This window comes from Melanerpes formicivorus, unplaced genomic scaffold, assembly GCF_026170545.1.
Source record: "Melanerpes formicivorus ecotype bairdi unplaced genomic scaffold, bMelFor1.0.p_v2 SCAF_173, whole genome shotgun sequence".
Classification (NCBI taxonomy): domain Eukaryota; kingdom Metazoa; phylum Chordata; class Aves; order Piciformes; family Picidae; genus Melanerpes; species Melanerpes formicivorus.
Window position 1 is genome coordinate 456,262 of NW_027142525.1, and position 19,534 is coordinate 475,795.

The window sequence follows — 19,534 nt, forward strand, 5'->3', positions numbered from 1 at the left end:
TGTCACTACAAGCCCTTGTAAAAAGTCCCCCTACCAGCTCTCCTGTAGCCCCCTTCAGGTGCTGGAAGGCTGCTCTAAGGTCTCCCTGGAGCCTTCTCTTCTCCAGGCTGAATAACCCCAACTCCCTCAGCCTGTCCCACTGCAGAGGAGAGCCCTCTCAGGGCCACACGTTGTCATCACTGTTCTTCCCAAGAGACTGGGAAACATGCCCCTCATGAGGCTTTTTCTCCACACCTAGCCTGACCTTTAACAATCTGCCTTTCCCATTCCAAAGCCCTGAAATCTCTGGTTTAGGAGGGTTAAACTGGAGCCTCTGGTCTTTCATTTCTCGATATCTAGAGCCTTCTCAAATGGTTTGCACTTTAGCAGGGGGCCTGCCTTGCCCACTGACCTGCTTTCATCAATCACCTCTCCTCGAGCGGCCTGGGCAGGACAGCAAGCTCAGGTCAGCTGAGTTGCTCCTGGGTCTGCTCTCTGCCATGAGCTTAACGGCTTCTAAAAACAGTGCTGGCCATGACCTCCCCTCTTAGAAAGGGAAATCCCCAGCCAATCAATAAAAGGAAAGAGAAGGCAACTTGATAAATATAGCAAGGCCCCTGCTTATCTAGCAGCAAGAGCTGCACAAAGCCACACGCACTGACCCTTCCCTGCCGCCGGCTTCCACCAGCACCGGGCACGAGGACAAGCTGGGCACTGGCAGAAGCACTCAGGATTTACATTCCCCTGCTGCAACTCTGACTCTTAGGGCTAGGAACAGTGCCTGGGATTTCTTGCCTCTAATAACTGCATTAAATAACTGCATTAAAACTCATTCAGCAGCATCACTGCCTCTGAAAGGCTGGGGATGAAGACGCAAACGCATCAGACCTAGCACAAACACAAAGGGGTTTTCATTGCCTTGGCTCAGATAGGAGGCAGACCACTGACAGGCAGAGAGGGGATCCCATGGCTGCTGAAACCAGCAGCAGCTCTCTCAGCAAGTTCAGTTTGCAGCACACACCAGCAGCCAGGGCTGCAGCACAGCAGCTCCAGGTGCTGCCACTGATGCAGAACAGGCAGAGCTGAAAGCTGCATCTTTGAAAAGTCAGAGCTGCAGCACTCCTCATCACAGAATCATCACAGAATGGCTTGAGCTGGAAGATCAGCCAGTTCCATCCTCCCTGCCATGGGCAGGGTCACCTCCCACTAGCCCAGGTTACTCAAGGCCTCATCCAACCTGGCCTTGAGCACCTCCAGGGAAGGGGCATCCACAACCTCCCTGGGCAACCTGTGTCAGTGTCTCACCACCCTCAGAGTAAAGAATTTCTTCCTAACCCCCAGTCCAAACCACTCTCCTCAAGCTTCAATCTATTCCCCCTTGCCCTGTCACTACAAGCCCTTGTAAAAAGTCCCTCCCCAGCTCTCCTGTAGCTCCTTCAGGTACTGGAAGGCTGCCCTAAGGTCTCCCTGGAGCCTTCTCTTCTCCAGGCCAAATACCCTCAACTCTCTCAGCCTCTCCCCATTGGGGAGGTTCTCCAGCCCTCTGATCATCTTTGTGGCCTCCTCTGGACCCTCTCCAACCATTCAACATCCTTCTTGAGTTGGGAGCTCCAGAGCTGTATGCTACAGCACTTCAGATGAGGTCCCACAAGAGCAAGTATAGAGAGGCAGAATCACCTCCATGAACCTGCTGGCCACACATCTTTTGATGCAGCCCAGGACAGTGTTGGCTTTTTGGGCTGCCAGCACACATTGCCAGCTCAGGGCAAGTGTCTCATCCACCAGCACCCCCACATCCTTCTCTCAATCCAGCCTGTGCTTGTTGCTCCTGTAAGAACCCTTTGCTCTGCAATTGTGGGGCAGGAGCAGGAGCAGCAGCACAGCTATCTGCAGCACAGATGTGGTTGGATCCTGCCTGCCAGGCTCTCAGCTCCCCAGAGACCTCCAGCAGAACCAGCTTGCTCCTTGGAGGTTGGATTCCAAGGGCTTTGTCATCAGTCAAACCCTGAAAACGTGACTTCCTCTGCCCCCAGACCTATTGAAGCTTTTCTGAGAAGCTTAAGGAACTTCCTCTCACATTTCAAAACCAGAAGGCAAGGCCACAGGAGGAAAGGTTTCACTCACACTTCTCCAGCAGAAATACCCATCGAAGGAAGAAAGACCCAGAAGAGGAGGGAGGAAAAGGAGGGAGGGAGTTTCACTTCTCATCAACAAAACAAAACAAAACTCAAAGTCCACTGCACAGGACAACAGCACTTTTGCTTCCTCTTTTGCTTCATTTAGCAAAGGCAATGGCAGCTCTGCAAGCTGCTTCCTAATGAGGCAGTCAGACCTGCAGAGAACCTCTGCATTCAACACTTCCATATTAAAAATGATCTCCACTTAGTCTCCTTGCTGAACAAAACAGGCTCTGTCTAGGATCATATTAGCTGGTGTCCCAAGGTGCCTGGCTACCCTCTTTCTGATAGAGCCTGAGAGCAGGCAGCAGGAAAGGTCTCTGCCCGCTGGCACAGCAGGAGGGGTGAGAGCCCCCGGGGAGCACTGCCAGCAGGCTGAATAGATTAACTTGTGTCATTCCAGACAGGGGGAAAAGAGCAATGAACAGAGCAGGTAAGAAATGGTCTTCTGCCAGTCTAAGAAGTGCAAAGGACAGGAGGGAGGGCTACAAGTTTGAGGGAGCTGGGATTGTTTAGCCGGGAGAAGAGGAGGCTCAAGGGAGACCTCATTGCTCTCTACAATTACCTGAGAGGTGGTTGTAGCCAGGAGGGGGTTGGTCTCTTCCCTCTAGCAACCAACACCAGAACAAGAGGACACAGGCTCAAGCTGTGCCAGGGGAGGTTTAGGCTGGAGGTGAGGAGAAAGTTCTTCACTGAGAGAGTTGTAAGCCACTGGGATGTGCTGCCCAGGGAGGTGGTGGAGTCTCCATCCCTGGAGGTGTTCAAGAGGGGATTGGATGTGGCACTTGGTGCCATGGTCTAGTCATGAGGTCTGTGGTGAGAGGTTGGACTTGATGATCTTTGAGGTCTCTTCCAACCCTGGTGATACTGTGAGTTGTTTGCTGGCACATGCCAGCTCTGGCATTCCTTCCCGCTGTGATTCCGCATCCCGCTGGTGCCGGCTGCGCGCTGGTACCACGGCATTCCCGCCGGTACCGCGGCACTCCCTGCCTGCAACGTGGCACTCCCGCCGGTACCGCGGCACTCCCTGCCTGCAGCACGCCTCCAGGCTGCCCTGTGAGCAGCACTGTACCTTCCCTCCCCGCAGCTGCTGGCTCTCCTGACAGGAATGGTCAGAGGTTGAGTCAGCCACAGGCACAAGAAAGGACACGATCGATTTTTCAGACCAAAGCCTGTCTGCTCAGTCATCACTTCTGATCAATGATTCATCTGCAGGGGCTGCCCTGCAGGCCCAGCTTCTCTGAGCCCATCACAGAATCATAGAATAAGTCAGGGTTGGAAGGGACCACAAGGATCAGGTAGTTCCAACCCCCCTGCCATGGGCGGGGACACCCCACACTAGATCAGCCTGGCCAGAGCCTCATCCAGCCTGGGCTTAAACACCTCCAGGGACAGGGCCCCAACCACCTCCCTGCACAACCCATTCCAGGGCTTCACCACTCTCATAGGGAAGAACTTCCTCCTCACCTCCAGCCTGAATCTCCCCACCTCCAGCTTCATTCCATCCCCCCTAGTCCTATCACTCCCTGAGATCCTGAGCAGTCCCTCCCCAGCCTTCCTGTAGCCCCCTTCAGATCCTGGAAGGCCACAATGAGGTCACCTGGGAGCCTTCTCTTCTCCAGACTGAACAGCCCCAGCTCCTTCAGTCTGTCCTCACAGGAGAGGTGCTCCAGCCCTCTGCTCATCCTCGTGGCCCTTCTCTGGACACCTTCCAGCACCTCCAGATCCCTCTTGTCATAGGGGCTCCAGAACTGGAGGCAGTACTGCAGGTGGGGTCTCCCCAGAGCTGAGCAGAAGGGGAGAATCACCTCCCATCGAATCCCAGCCTGAGGCAACTCCATTAATTACCACTTCCCTCACCATGCCTCAGCCCTCACCTTCAGCAAGCAGAAAAGCTCCTCTCCAGCACAGTTCATCGTGCTCCCAGACTGCTGTGCTACAAAAAGAAGGCATCTGCTCTTCCAGGGCTGGCACCCTGGTGACTCACAGCACCACAACATTCTATAGGAACACAAAGTCAACATCACAGCTTCATGTTTAAGGCACAGATTCATTCTGCCCGGGTCACCTCTCTGAAAGTGCCTCCCCCAAAGCCCCCCTCTTTGGATTTCCCACCCAGCCACTGCAGATGTCCACTTGAAGGATGACAACTGCCAGGCTGAGGAACAGCAATTAAGCTGTCACAGCCACTGGGCAAACAGCAGCAGAAGGATCAGAGCCAAGCTGCTCCAGCAACAAATTGAAGGTGCTATCTCCCAGCAGGGAAGCCCCTGACACTGCCCTGTGTGATGGTGCAACCTGGCAAAGCTGCAGGGAAAGCCTGGGACTTGCCTTTAGGTCGTCTCAGGGATTTCTGAACGTGCCTCCAGTACCTGGGAGTCTCCCACCCTGGCCCCTTCCCTTACCACAGGGCTCCTGGCAGGACTATTTATGCTGTGGTGCTGCCCTTTACTTACAGCTGCTGCTAGGGTGACGCACTGGGGGTTCAAAACCCCCTGGAAAACAGGGGAGTTCACAGCTTGAGCAGGCACTTCTGCTTTGAAAGCAAGGGACTTTCTCTTCCCATGGCAGCTAAATCCGAACAGCTCAGCCCACGCCAGCCACAGACATTCAGAGCCCAAAGTACTTTTCACCTCCCTGAATTAGAAGCACTGAGGCCTGGAGCAGGGCAGCAGGGTGGGTGCTGGAACAGGAATGAAAGGATCCACAGCACTGGGTTATCCCAGGGGTGAGAAAGCTTCCTCAATATACTAATAAAATTACCTAATGAAGGCACTGCACCTGCTCCAGGACCAGCCAGCAGTGTCAGTGTTGGCATCAGTGCCAAAATTCACCAGTGTTTGGTTGATCAACTCAGCTCAGCTATGGCTTTTACACAAGCCACTCACCCTCAGCTCTATCCCTCTCCCTGGGCACCATGCCGTTCCCTCTCCCTGCAGAAGGGAAAGGGGCAGCACACACAGACTCTGGCACCTCAGGGAAACCAGATTGAGGCAGAGAAGCTTCCTTGCTGCAAGCAAGGTAAGATTTCTCATTGCCTAGACTCCCTCTCTCTCATATCTGCAGCTCCTGGCTAGGTTTGCACACACATCCATGGCCTCTGGATAGCACCAGGGCACTGGAGAAGGTACAGAGAAACAGGGGGGGGGCACTGCAGCTTTCCTTTGCTAGAGTAGTCCCCTCTTGTCATGTGCTTTAAAGGGTGTGGATAAGAGAAAAGCAAGACAGGAGCTCCCCTGACAGAGCTGACACTTTCTAGAAGCAGATCTCCCCTCCATACCAGGCAGGCAATGAACAGCCTTGTACAGGTGAGAGAGATGTCTGCAGAGGGACTGAGTAGAACCAGGCAGATGGTCTAGAAGCACAAAGGAGTCAGATGCACAGAAAGCAAAGCTGATACCCCCAGAAAGAGCAGAGTTAATTGCCCTGCAGGGATCCCTGCCATTATACTGCCTCACCCACGGCGAGTGTAGGGAAATGGCTGCCCAGGAGCACAGCAGACACAGAAGCAGCACTGAACTAGAGCATCAAAGGAAATAACTCCCACATACAGAGGACATAAAAGTATCAGCTTGTGACAGACCCTGGAGTCACAGCACTCATTGCACTGCAGAGGGAACGAGGGGCTGACAAGGGCCCAGAGCTCCCCAAGGCTGCAGGGCAGTTGACAGCAAGACATGAACTGTACTTCAGCACTGCCAGGGGAGCAGTTTAACACACAGAGGAGCTCACCAAATCCCACTCTGCTGAGCACATGCCCACCAACCCCCCCCCCCAAACACAGCTTTCTGCCCCACCACACACAGGCTGCTCCCTTTCACATCCAGCTGCAGCACCCTCAAGCCCTGTGCCCGAGGAGCCTCACTCCCTCTTGCCCACGTCTGAGCTCCAGGGCAGCACAGGCTTTCTGCTTTGCACCCAGGTGCCATGGGCCTGCTCCAACGTTTTCACTGAGGTTTGAGCATTTTAGTCCTTGGGAAATTCAAGGAAGGAAGAGAAGGGCCTTTGGCCCTGGGGTGGCTGCAGCCCTAACCTGGTAGGAGGCAGTAAAGGGGCTGTGCAGCCTGACCAGAAAGCAGAAGGGAGTACAAGCCCGAATAATGCTGAGTGGAGCGAGAAGCAAAGGCTCTGTGGCTCCTTCTGTCCTCCTAAACCTACACCTGAAGGCTGGGGGCGATGAGAAGCCCCTCAGGTGAGAGTGCTGGCAGGGGGAACCGGCAGCAAGCCAGGCTGCAGGAAGCAGAGGCAGCCACCTGAGCTCTGGGCTGGCAGGCAGCCAGGCTCTCCTGCAGGACCCTGGCTGAGGCGCTCTCACCACTGGGTGTAGGTGCCTCGTAAACGAGACAACAGCTTCTCTTGTCCACATAAAAACAGTGAGACAGAGTTCTAACTGGCTCTGGCACACTCTGCACTGCTAGTACCAAGTGCTTCATGCCAGTCATGCTCTGGCAATAAAGCAAACTTCCGCCAATTACTTGGAAACATTAAAGGAAGGGGGGGAGGAGGAGGGGGGGGAGAAGGATTTTATTGCACATCCAGGCAGCCCAGTTGAAATAACAAGAGGCAACTGAATAGATTTGTGCTGGATTGCCACAAGGCACTCGTCCTCTCAGAGGAAGCTGGCTACTTCAACAAGTTTCTAGAATAACAACAAAATAACAAAGCCCTCCGAGGCCTCCAGAAGGAACAATGCGAACTGCACCCCTGGCTCCCCGCGGGGGGTTTCAACAGAGGCCACCAGACACAGGCTGGCAGAGGCTAAGCAACTGAACTGACTCAAGGAGAAAGGCTCTGAGGGTCCTTACCATAAAGCTGTCACTCACAAGCAGTCCCACATCCCAAGCACGCTCTGCCAGAGAGAACAATCCCACCATTTCATTCTGCAAGGGAGAGCTGGTCAGGTTGGCAAAGGAACGACGACTCTGCTCTGCAGCCAGCGCTGCCCGAGCCATGAAATGGAAGCAAGCTGAGCTCCAGAGAATGGCCTGCCCTGAATCTGGGCTTAAGTTCAGATGCAAGACTTTGCCCCCCGAGCAGATAAGTTAGGAGCCATGTCTACCTATGTGTCTGCTGCCAGGACAGACACCTCCAGGGAGGGGTGGAGCTGCTGGTGGTTAACAGCCCCAGCAGGAGTCACCAGGCTGGGCTTCTTGCTAGGTCTCAGGCAGGGCTGCCCAACACACAGCCTGCACTCTGAATAAACCTTTATTTAGAATAAACCAAACCAGGTTGGAAGAGACCTTCAATATCATCGTGTCCAACTCATCAACCAATCAACCCACCCAAACACCTAACCCATGGCACCAAGCACCCCAGCAAGTCTCCTCCTGAACACCTTCAATGATGGTGACTCCACCACCTCCCTGGGCAGCCCATTCCAATGGGCAATCACTCTCTCTGTATAGAACTTCTTCCTAACATCCAACCTGAACCTGCCCTGGCACAGCCTGGGACTGTGTCCTCTTGTTCTGGTACTGGGTGCCTGGGAGAAGAGACGATCATCCCCCTGTCTACAACCTCCCTTCAGATAGTTGTAGAGAGTGATAAGGTCACCCCTCAGTCTCCTCTTCTCTTGCCACCACAACAGGCCCACCCACCCTGTTTCTAGCTAAGCCCATTCCCGAGGCTCAGGTAAACCTCAGCCCACATCCCCACCTCTCCTATGAAGGCCATGGCTGCTGGCCAGCCTGGCTCTGGCACCACCAGACCTGCACCCTTGCGAGAGCCAGCGGGGGATTTCTTTCCCCCAGGAAAAGCAGCCCTGGCAAAAGGCAAACCACTGTGTGTGCCCAGCACAGCTGACCTTCACGGGGTTTAGAGTGCAGGAGATCAGCTGTATCAAACATGCTGTTGAGCAAACACTCCACCTAGAAGCACTGTGATCCACGAGGGAAGGAAGATTGCTCTTGCTCCAGCTCAGACTCACAGGAATAAAGCTCCTACAGATGCACACAACACAAAGGGAAGCCTCTGAGGCTGGTTACTTGATACATGTTGAAAGGGAATACACAGACACAGAACTCTCCTCTCTTGGGATAGGGTCCTGGGCAGGCTTCCCCTTCTTGAAGAAGAAATTTGAGGACATCTCTCAACTGAGAAAGGGCAACAAAGCCAAAATAATAAGTCCCCCCCAAAGTCATTAACCACAGCTGAGAGCAGGGGCCATCTGTTTGGCTTTGCTGCTGCTGGGTCCTATTAATGGGATCTCCCCCAGGAAAATGCAAGACCCTGCTCTCAAGCTGACTGCCCATAGATCACTCAGGTCTGCAGGACAATGCTGCAAAACAAACCCCATAGAAAACCATCCCCACAAGTCCAAGTGAAGCATCCTGGAGAAGAGGAAGCTGCTCCTCCAGCCCAGAGGCAAAGCCAGGAACAACAGGGCGAATGGAAGCTCCCCCCCAAAACTTCAGCACCAAGAAGGCTGAGCATGAACACAACAGGTCTGCTGCTGGGGAGCTGCGTCAGGAGGGAGTCTCTGCAGACCCTAAACCTCCACAGGCATCAAACACTTGCAGCAGCCATAAGATTGACCAAATCTGCAATAAATGAAGCAAAACTGGAGGGAAAACAGGTGGCAGGCAAGGGGAATGTGTGTGTGCAGCTCCAAAAGGACTCCCAAGAGGTCCGAGTTAGAGAGAAGGGCTCCCCAGTACCCCCACGTGCTCTCTGGCAGGCCAAATGGGCTGATTTCACAGGGGATTCACCCAGTGGATGTGTTTCAGTTCCACTTCAGCCCATGTTCCCAGAAAGAAGAGCTGATTTTCCCCTGGAACCAGGCACCAGCCTGGGGCACAGCGCAGCACAGCGCTCTGCTGCCGCTGGAGCCTTTGGGATCAGTCACGTCTGCAACTCTGCAAAGCTGAAGCACCTCACACCAGGGCAGCTTCCTTCCTTGCACAAAGTCATCACCTCCAACAGGAAGCACGCCTGATTTCCTTGGGATTTGCTGTTTGGGCCACGAGGGGCAGATGCAGCCCTACTTGTTGCAGAGGCAGGACACAAGACAACCACCAACCAACCACCACTCCAAAGGAGGCCTGGACAGGCATTTACTATTTATAAGCTAATGATCTGATCCCTCCTCAGGGAAATCCTACCCTTGCAGGCTGGTGAGAGTGTGTGGCACTGCACAGTCCCTACAGGACTGCTCAGGGAGGAACAGAAGGAAGCAATTCCATCAGCAAAATACCTCCCTGCTCCCTAACAGCACGGGCATCCTCCTGGAGAGCCAGCCAGGGATTACAAGGAGGGATTAATCTGCTAGGCTAATTTGTTGAGAGCAAAGTCATTTTGTTAATAGCAATCTCCCCCATTCATGGCTCTCCATCAGAGCCCTGCAAACGTTGATGTTTTCCTGCAGGCAGCGACAGAGCTGAGCCCACATCCAAACTCAGAAGCACCAAGAAGCAGACAGCTGGGGCTGGAAGGAGCTGCCTTGGGTGGAAGGCACAGGCACCACCTTTCATAACTGCCTGCTAGTTATTAGTAATAATTAGCCCCCCAATAAGGGAATATTCCTGCTCTGGGAAGCTGAGTGTGATGTGCAAGTACATAACAATGACTTTTTCAATTCACTTTTCCCTCCCCTCCTGTTCAACTTTTTCCCCCCCGATAAAAATAAAGTCTGAGAGATTAACCTGCTTGATTTGCTTCTACAACCATGCTCAACAACTTCATGGACTCATAGAATCAATAAGGTTGGAAAAGACCTCAGAGATCATCATCAAGTCCAAGCTGTCACCCAACACCTCCTGACTACTAAACCATGGCTCCAAGTGCCACATCCAATCCCTTTTTGAACTCCACACACTCCATGCAACCACACAATCCCCCAAGAAACAATCATTCTCTCTCTAGCCTCTTTTTAATTCACTTTCCAAACCACTACTGAGAGCAACTCTTTCCCTCACCTGACAGCAGCCTCTAAGGAGGACCTGAGGATACAGAACAGGGGGGGAAATAGCTGTCTGAAACAGCACAGATGGAAGCAACACCTCCACGAGGAAGAGGCCCAGCTCCCAGAGCAAGCCTCACAATCAGGGTGGACAAGAGCCATCCAGCTCTGGTGCCTGCTTTCAGGTGAGCAAAGCTCAGTGAGATGCAGGCCAGCAGGCCAGGGAATGGCTGCACACATCACCCCCTTCACTCCCACCGGGGCTAGGACAAGGCTGGCATTGAAAAGCCCCATGTGAACAAAAACCCCAAGAAAGCCAGGGCATATTTTGGCAGATGGCAATAACAATAAAAGCTGCTGCACAGCAGCATCCTCCCAAAGCCTCTGTATCGTGGTTAAGATCTAGCCCTAAAGCTTCCCTTCATTTTGTTTCTTTCTATTTTTTTTTCTCCATTTACCTTGCCACAGATCAATCTGACAGCTAAGTGACACTGGCAGCAGGGCAGAAGGGCTGGGAGGACACTGCCACCAAAGCAACAGCAACAATGCATCTGAGGAAGCAGCCCTGTTCAGAAACGTCAAACAACTTTGCTGCCAGTGTAAACAGATGCCTGTGAACACAGCAAAGGGGGAAACCAGATGTTCCTAGAAATTAAGGACTCTAAGTAAAACTCTGAAATCTATTTCCCAGTCTTCAGCTCAGTTTGGTCACTGAAGGTATCCATGCTCCCAGCAAACCCCCTGGAAGCAGCCAGCTTGCAAACTCCAGAGCAAAGCAGACCACACAACCTCCTGGCCTGTTAGCAGGGCTGCAATGTTTGCCACTTGCTTTTCTTAACAAAAGAGAGGTTGCCAGCAAACACTAAGTCATCACTGACTTGGGGAAGTCTGTTCTCATGTCTGAGTCTCTGTCACTGAAAAACACACACTCCATTTCCATGCACACACACCAGCAGCCACACAATTCCCACAGCCCAACCTCTGTCCTCCACAAGGACACAGACTGACCACATCTTCTTGCTGAATGAAGCAGATGGAGCTCTCATCACCACATGGCAGCTTTTTCCACCTTTAATCCCACCCCTGTGCATTGTCTCTAAACTCTGCCCAGCTTTCTACCAGCCTTTGCCCCATACTCAAGCACCAAACCTGGGTTTGCATAACAGTTTGCTTTCTCTTGTAACAGATGCGTGGTCAGAACAGAGGTAAAGTCCCAAACTAACCAGAGCAGCGTATCAGAGCCTCATCTCTTATAACCCACTCAGCACTCCAGGTTGCTTGGGTGCTTCACCAGCTTTTAGCTGCAAAACTTGCTTCAGGTCACTTGACACAATCAGCAGTAGGATCCTTACAAGCCTGTCAGTATAACACAGCAAAGTTCTCTTGGAGCCACCAATTTAACATGGGTTATCATGAGCTCATCCTCCCTCAGTGAATTCAGAGGGGAAAACCCCAAAGCATCCTATGGAATGCTTTAAGGAAACCCACGTTTACAACACCGTTGGTTGAGGGTTTTGTTTGGCAAGTGTCAAACCTCCAGCAGTGCCAAGTCCACACCAAACTTCAGCCACCAGCAGAGTCAAATCAGGACAGAAAGCTTCTCTGGCTTGTATCCAGCAAGGAGAGCTGGCACCATCTCCACAAACCTGCACTGCCTGGCCTCGTGCAGGGGGCACCAGGCAAAACCAGCAGGCAGGATGCAGGAGGCAGGAGTCTGGCAGAACAAGCAGCTCCGTGCCGCTACCATGGTCGGTGAAGCATTAGGATCCCTCACCCGAGAGGCGCTGCCAGGTGGGATCTCTAAGGCCCCTGCACAGGTGGGAGGGAGGGAGGGATGGACGGCCCTTGGCAGGAGGGCAGGGCAGGCGAGCCGGGGCCGCAGCCTCCGCTCCGTCGGCGAGAGCTCTCCGAGCCCGGGGCCCGCCCACTACCGCCGCGGGGCTGGGGAAGAGCCGCCGCTCCCGGTACGGAGGGGGCGGAGGCCCAGCAGAGCCGCCGGACCGAGCGGCAGGGCCGGCAGCAGACAGGCAGGCAGGCAGGCCGCCCCCGCCCCGGGCCTGACCCGGCGGCAGCCCCGCGTCTCGTTCCTTCTTCTCCAACTGAATCCGTCTTTACCCCGCTCTGCACCCCGGGGCCGTCCCCTGCGGTCCCCGGCCACGCTGCGCGCGGCGGGGAGCAGTGCAAGGCCAGCCCGGGCCCGCCGCCGCAGCCCGCCCCACCGGCACCGCGCGGCAGGCCCGCCACCGCCGCCGCAGCGCTGCCGACACCGGCCCGGCAGCCGCCCCTCGCAGACAGGCCCCGGGGAGGCCCCGCTCATCGGGCGGCGAGGAGAGGGCGGAGCGGGGCCCGACCGGGCGGCGGAGAGGAAGCTGAGGAGCGCCGCGAGGCCCGGGCGAGGAGCGGGAAGGCGAGCAGGGCCCGTGCTCGGGGCTCGGTGGGCGCCAAGAGCAGAAGGGAGGGGAGGGGGCTCCAGCAGGGTCTCACCTGGCTCCGTCCGCACCGATCCCGCCTCTGCCGCGTGCAGCTCCCCACCCTGCCCCCCTACACCGGCCCGCGCAGCGCTGCCAATCAGCGCCCAGCGCCACCGGCACCGCCGGCCAATGAACACAGCCAACGCGTCCCCGCCCAGCGCCGCCGGCCGCCAGGCCACGCCTTTCCCCTCGCCCGCAAGCCTATCCCGTGACACGGCGCGCCGCGCAGCGCGGGGTGGGATCCAGCGCTTGGCAGCCAATGAGAAATCACAGCGCGTCCCGCCGCAGCCAATCCGCGGGCGGGCAGCTGCTCCACTCGGGAAAGGGCGGTCGGTCAGCGGGGCCCTGCGGGGGGTACAGCCGGAGGCGGGGTGGCCCCGCCCGGCCCGGCGGCCAGGCCCTCCTCGCACCCCCGGCTGTGTCAGGCGGCGGAGAACCGCCCCCCCGTGGTAAGGGAGCAGCCCGAGGGCGCGGCCGAGGCCGGGAGGCAGAGCAGCGGGGTACGTGCTGCCCGAACAGCGGCCGTCAGAGGAGGCCCGCGGTGTGGACAGGCTCTGGCAGCACTGCCTCCTCCCAGCCGTGTCCTGGGGACAGGATGGCGCGGGGGGCTTTTCACGGTGCTGGCACCTCGGAGCTGCGGTGTGACAGCTCCCCGCCACGGGCTGCGGAAGGCTTCGGGACGGTAAAAAGATCCTTAAGGTCTCCGTGTTTCGCCGCCCTCCCAAGCCTGCAGCAGCTGCCTCGACATCCCAAAGGACTGGGTGCTTCCCTTCCCCACAGCTTGTCCCCGGCTTTCCCCATCGTTGGTGTGATTCTGTCACTCCCACTCACGTCTTGCCCTACACTCAGCTGTCCTGTGAAGCAGCCCTGCTGATAGGGCTATGGAACAACCTCCCTCAGGCTTTCTTACAGTCTGGATTTTAACTTCCAGGCAGGCTCTTCTTCCCCCCCAGCTGCTGTGAGGTGGAGCCTAGGATGGTGAATCACAGAATTGTTATGGTTGGAAATGACCTCAAGGCTCAGCCAGTCCCAACCCCCTGCCATGGCCAGGGACACCTCACACCACAGCAGGTTGCTCACAGCCACCTCCAGCCTGGCTGCAAACACCTCCAGGCAGGAGGCTTCCACCACCTCCCTGGGCAACCTGTGCCAGGCTCTCACCACCCTCCTGGGCAACAACTTCTTCCTAACATCCAATCTGAATCTACTCACTTCTAGTTTTTTTTTCATTGCCCCCAGTCCTATCACTCCCTGACACCCTAAAGCATCCCTCCCCAGCTTTCTTGTAGCCCCCTTCAGATACTGGAAGGCCACCAGAAGGTCTCCTCAGAGCCTTCTCTTCTCCAGACTAAACAACCCCAACTCCCTCAGTCTGTCCTCACAGCAGAGCAGCTCCAGCCCTCTGCTCCTCCTCCTGGCCCTTCTCTGGACACCTTCCAGCACCTCCAGATCCTTCCTGTAATAGGGACTCCAGAACTGGACACAGTACTCTAGGTGAGGTCTCACCAGAAACCCTTGGTGAAACCCTCAGAGGGGTGAGGGTGCTGCTGCCTGAGGTAGTGTCTGCCTGCCAGCACCTGGACAGGGATGAGCTGAGCTCAGTCTCAGGTCTGGAAGGTTTGAGTGATGTGTGAATGAAGGAGATGTTGGTCCATGGCTGAGGATAGCCACCTCCACCTGTCCCTGCAGCTTCAAGCTGCAAGCAGAGCTGCCCTAAGCCTGGCTCTGAGAGGGGCTGCCAGGAAGCCTCCTCCTCACCCTGTGGGTGTCTGTGTTGTGGTTCTGGGGACAGGTACATGCATTGATGATGTGCTGAGTGCTCCCAGGAGGAAATCTGAGCATGGCTACAAAGAGTGCAGGGGCTGTGGTGTGCTCACAGGCATAGCTGGGAGTACTGATTGACAGCTGGTGTGCCCAGGTGGCCAAGAAGGCCAAGGGCATCCTGGCCTGCATCAGGAAGAGTGTGGCCAGCAGGAGCAGGGAAGTCCTTGTGCCCTGTGCTCAGCACTCCTTAGGCCACATCTTGAGTCCTGTGTCCAGTTCTGGGCCCCTCAGTTTCAGAAGGACATTGAGAGACTTGAAGGTGTCCAGAGAAGGGCAAGAAAGCTGGGGAGGGGTCTGGAGCACAGCCCTGTGAGGAGAGGCTGAGGGAGCTGGGGTTGCTTAGCCTGGAGAGGAGGAGGCTCAGGGGAGACCTCATTACTCTCTCCAACTCCCTGAAGGGAGGTTGTAGCCAGGTGGGGGTTGGTCTCCTCTCCCAGGCAAGCAGCCCCAGAACAAGAGGACACAGTCTCAAGCTGTGCCAGGGGAGGTTTAGGCTGAAGGTGAGGAGAAAGTTCTTCAGAGAGAGTTGTTAGCCACTGGAATGTGCTGCCCAGGGAGGTGGTGGAGTCCCCATCCCTGGAGGTGTTCAGTAGGGGATTGAACATGGCACTTGGTGCCATGGTTTAGTAGTCATGTGTTGGGTGAGAGGTTGGACTTGGTCTTTGAGGTCTTTTCCAACCTTATTGGGTCTCTGATTCCATGTGCTGTGCTACAGGTGACTGCAGGAGCCTGGGCAGGCTATAACAACAGCCCAGCTGGGAGACAGGAAATGAAGCTGTGGCAAACATCTGCTTTCATTTCCCCCCTGCAGCACAAACAGTTTTCATGGCTCCTCAGGGATGCGTGAGTATGACCTGTGGTGCTGGGGCTCAGGGGTGGGACAGGCTCCTACTCACCTGGCCTGGCCCAATGCACAGGGATGGAGCCCAGCATGCATCAGGCTGGGGACTCAGGACACTGCATCCCTGTGTAGCTGAGGCTGGTGGTGTCCCTGTCCCTAGAGACATTGATGTGGTGCTGAGGGACATGGTTTAGCACTGGATTAATGGTTGGGCTCGATGATCCTGGACATCTTTTCCAGCCTTAATGATTCCCTGCCCAGCTGCACGCAGGAGCCTGTCCCCAGCTGCGACAGAGACAATCTGTCACCTTCAGAGCTGCTCCCACCCTGTCTGTGGCTTCCCCAATCACCTAATAAAGGGATTTTCACGGCAGACGGCTGCGCTCCTCTGCCTGCAGCCCAGGCTGGGTGGGTGGCTCCTGGCAGCCGCCGAGTAGCTGCTGTTACGTTGCCTTCTCAGGGGATGCTGAGTAGGTGGGAGGTGAGAATCTGGAGGAAGCTCAGGGAGGAGAGGACAGGCTGGGCAGATGTGCCCCAGGGGATTTCCCTGCCTCCCACTCGCAGCACCTCCCTGCTCAGGAGACCTCTTCCCCCACTCGCTGGTCCATCTTGCTGCCCCTGAGATGGAGGTAGGACACAGTTCCCCTGGGAGCCATGAAAGATCCTCAGACCCATCTTAATAGTATCATAGTATCATAGTATCAGTCAGGGTTGGAAGGGATCACAAGGATCAGCTAGTTCCAACCCCCCTGCCATGGGCAGGGACACCCCACACTAGATCAGGCTGCCCAGAGCCTCGTCCAGCCTGGGCTTAAACACCTCCAGGGCTGGGGCCTCAACCACCTCCCTGCACAACCCATTCCAGGGCTTCACCACTCTCATGGTGAAGAACCTCCTCCTCACATCTAGCCTGAATCTCCCCACCCCCAGCTTCGTTCCATTCCCCCTAGTCCTATCACTACCTGAGATCCTGAGCAGTCCCTCCCCAGCCTTCCTGTAGCCCCCTTCAGATCCTGGAAGGCCACAATGAGGTCACCTCAGAGCCTTCTCTTCTCCAGACTGAACAGCCCCAATTCCTTCAGTCTGTCCTCACAGGAGAGGTGCTCCAGCCCTCTGCTCATCCTCGTGGCCCTTCTCTGGACACCTTCCAGCACCTCCACATCCCTCTTGTAATAGGGGCTCCAGAACTGGACACTCAGTGCATTGCAAGCCCAGTTCATTTGTCCCCTCCCACCAGCATCCCCACTGGTATGGGAGAGCCCCTTCCTGTGCCCACCACCCCTCCCCCTGTCCTCCAGGACCAGTCCAAACCATTTTCTGCCTTGGCCTGGATCATTCATCTTTATTGCACGTTTTTCAGAGTCACAGCCAGGTTCACCAGCAGGTGGGCTAGAAAGTGAGAGGGCTTTTGTGTCCCTTCTCTGCCTCCCAGATGTTCCAGTGCAGACAGGACAGTGTCCTGGGCCAGTGCCACCCTGCAAGGTGGCAGGAGAGCTCAGCAGGATGGAAGAGCCTCCCCGCTCTGGCTCCAGGTGAGCTGGGGTGGGAGGCTTTGCAGGCAGGATTGGATGGCAACATGGTCAGTTGGTCCAGGCTGAGCCCTGCCTTACACAGCTACACCTCACTGCCTGGAGCTTCTCAGGTCCCACATTGTGCTTGCAGAGACCTCAGCACTCAGGTGGTAGCAGGAACTTGGAGACAGCAGTGATGAACTCTGCAAATTTCTCTTGGTGGACTATGTGGCCTGCACCTTCGATGTACTGGATGTCTGCCTTGGGGAAGAGGCGCTGGATCTCTGGGTAGTCTTTGGAGCTGCAGGACAAGGGAACATGCCACGGGAGGCATGGTCAGAGGTCTACTCAGGTGCCTTCCCTCACCCTCCACAGGTAGAGGAAGATCCCAGATCATCCCTTTCCCAGCTGGGTAAGCCTAAGGCTGTTCCCAGCATCCCCCTTGCTCTCTGTCACTGGCTGCTGGAATCACAAAGCCTGCTCTAGGACCTTTCCCATCTTGGGGTCTCCTTCCCCGCTTTAGAGGCTGCAGAAGAGCACAAGAGATCAAACCACAGACTTGAACCACTTCTCTCCAGTCCCACCTCATATAGGGTGACTTGGATCCTCCCAAGAAGAGCGCAGGGCCAAGGTAAGGCTTATGGAAGACAGGGAAGTTCATGATGTCTGTCAGGTGATGGGAAATCGCTTCCAGGTTCAACCGCCAGGTGTAGCGGCCCTCCACCTCCACCAGGTTGGTGAGCAGGAAGTGTCTCAGGTGCGGGAGCTGCCACAGAAGGGGACCATGCATGCCTCAGCAACAAGCCCTTGAGATGTCCCAGCAGCTTCCATCCTCCCCTCCACCCCAGCCTGCCCATCTGCCACGCTGTCGCATTCCCCAGCACCCTGACGGCCTGCCCACAGCAGCGGACAGAGAGCAGGGGTGGGAAGCGTCATGGCCCTAAAGCACTGTGCTCCAGGGCCACACTGGGAGTGGAAACCCCATCCAAGGAGTGGGATGTCCCACCTGGACCACAGGACTCAGCTGATCATCTGCCAGCTGGCGGGCAGCAGAGCGGGACAGGCCGTCCGGGATCCTCACGGACTTCATGGCAGAGATGTAGGTAGAGAACTCGGAGACGAGCGCGGTTGTGACGGGACTAATGTCCACAGAGATGAGGCGCTCCACCAGGTCAGGCTGGGGACACAAGCATGGCACATAGATGCTAGCCAAGATTGCCTCAGTGGGATGGGGCACAGGGTTCTGCTCCCACCCAGACACCTTGGGGGCTCTGAGCTCCCTCCTGCCTCAGCAGTTCCTCCTTCTGCCCTTCCCAATTTCGTTTCCCTGTCTCTTGGCATGAGGCCTCTACAAGTTTCTCATGATTACTGCTGGAGGGACGGGGCAGAGACTTGCTCTGAACTTAAAGGGACAGCACCCTAACTGTGACAAAGAAAATCCACCTGCTGCAGGGCTGTGGGCAAGGCTGGCACTTAACAGCCCCCACAGATGCCCACCCCCCTTCCTACAACCTCCTTCACCCCCACAGCCCCGGGAGCCTTGTGTGTGCCAACCCGCTGCAAGGCCAGCGTCATCGCCGTCTTGCCCCCCATGCTGTGTCCCAGGACGATGCACTTGGTGATGCCCAGGCGCGTCAGGAGGTGCTGCACGTCCAGGCTCATAGCTTCGTAAGTCATCAGCGGACTATGGGGGCTGCTGCCGTGGTTCCTAGCGTCCATCGTCAGCACCTGCCTGGGCAGAGGCACACTGTCACCGCAGCTCCAGGCACCGCCCGCTAATCACCTCCTCCTTGGGGCGCTGCGGGCTTCTCTCCCACATCGCCGTGGCCTCACCTTACCGCTGCCGCGGCTCACCAGCGCCTTAGCCACCGTGTGGAAGTTGCCGTGGTTGCCGAAGAGCCCGTGCAGCATCACCAGGGGCAGCCGGTCCTCACGGCCCGGCACCTCCACGTGTGCCAGCGGCACTGCCCTGCGCGAGAGGGGCGTCAGGGCGGAGCCAGGGCACACGGGCGGAGCGAGGGGCAGGGTTAGGGGCGGGGCGGGGCCAACGGCTGCCCGCTGGCGACGGGAAGAACGGCGCGGACTGGGCTAGGGGCGGGGTTAATGCCTAGGGGCGGGGCCAGGCCTCAGCCAAACGCGCACGGCGCGGGGCTAACACTTTGGGCGGGGTTACCGCGGGGGGCGTGGCCCAGCTCCGCCCAACGGCTCTGCCCTTTCTCTCGGGACCCTTCCTTCCGTCCCCCTCCCAACTCGCGTGACCGCGCCCTTACGTCACCACGGAGCGGGCAGCGGCGACAAGCGGCGGGCGGACGCTCAGCCCTCCCGTTGGGGCGGGGGCGCGGGGGAACCTGCGGAGCATGATGGCGGCGGCAGTGGTCCTGGCGGCGGCGCGCGGGTGCTGACGCAGTACGCGCGCGCCGCGCGCCGCGCCCCGCCCCGCCAGCTGGAAAGCGGGCGCCCCCTGGTGGCAGGAGGGCGGCTCTGCCTAACGGCCGCCTGGCTCCTGCCAGCCTCGGGGCCGCAAGGTCAGCGCTGCCTGCGGGCGGGGACCGGAACGAAGCCAGCCGCGGGCTAGGCAGGGAACTGGGGCCGTGTCCTCCCGGGACACCCCTCCCAGGGCCAGACAGAGCCGGGCAGAACTGCCCTACAGATCCTTATCGTGTCTGCCTGCAGCCAGGCGTGCCGAGGAGCGGGACGGGAGGGGCCCCGAGGAAAGCCGAGCCGGGCCCATCACCTGCCTGCGAGCGGGGCAGCTGGCTCCGCCGGCACCGGCCGCTGGGGCCGGGCAGGGTCAGGGCCGCCTGCTCCTGCTGCAGGTGCAGCCAAGGCCGCGG

General features: G+C 57.1%; 2 protein-coding genes across 3 annotated transcripts in view; both read right to left on the reverse strand.

Moving 5' to 3' along the window:
• MTMR4 (myotubularin related protein 4) overlaps positions 1–12,598 on the reverse strand; it is a 72,069-nt gene extending 59,471 nt beyond the window's left edge. The window contains exon 1 of one of the 2 annotated variants that reach the window (XM_068169250.1): positions 12,538–12,598. The gene's annotated coding sequence lies outside the window, so the exon portion shown is untranslated. Of the gene's footprint in view, positions 1–6,961; positions 7,101–12,537 lie in introns of those variants that run through there. The other variant, XM_068169252.1, reaches the window with a different exon arrangement.
• A 3,904-nt stretch (positions 12,599–16,502) lies between these two features.
• ABHD11 (abhydrolase domain containing 11) lies at positions 16,503–19,080 on the reverse strand. The gene is made up of 6 exons (XM_068169209.1): positions 18,971–19,080; positions 18,534–18,669; positions 18,255–18,428; positions 17,707–17,877; positions 17,285–17,466; positions 16,503–17,001 (listed from the first exon to the last, which is right to left on the reverse strand). Exons 1-6 carry the CDS (start codon positions 19,057–19,059, stop codon positions 16,857–16,859), a joined length of 897 nt encoding a protein of 298 aa, XP_068025310.1. The 5' UTR covers positions 19,060–19,080; the 3' UTR covers positions 16,503–16,856.
• Between the last annotated feature and the right edge of the window lie 454 nt (positions 19,081–19,534).

What these genes read in the sequence shown, in the direction of transcription:
- ABHD11 (XM_068169209.1), bottom strand. Translation starts at nt 19,059, where the DNA reads ATGCTCCGCAGGTTCCCCCGCGCCCCCGCCCCAACGGGAGGGCTGAGC. An exon ending in TGAGCCGCGGCAGCGGTAAG is followed by an intron (nt 18,429 to 18,533) that starts GTGAGGCCACGG and finishes CTGCCCAGGCAG; the next exon opens with GTGCTGACGATGGACGCTAG. An exon ending in TCCAAGTCACCCTATATGAG is followed by an intron (nt 17,002 to 17,284) that starts GTGGGACTGGAG and finishes CTTGTCCTGCAG; the next exon opens with CTCCAAAGACTACCCAGAGA.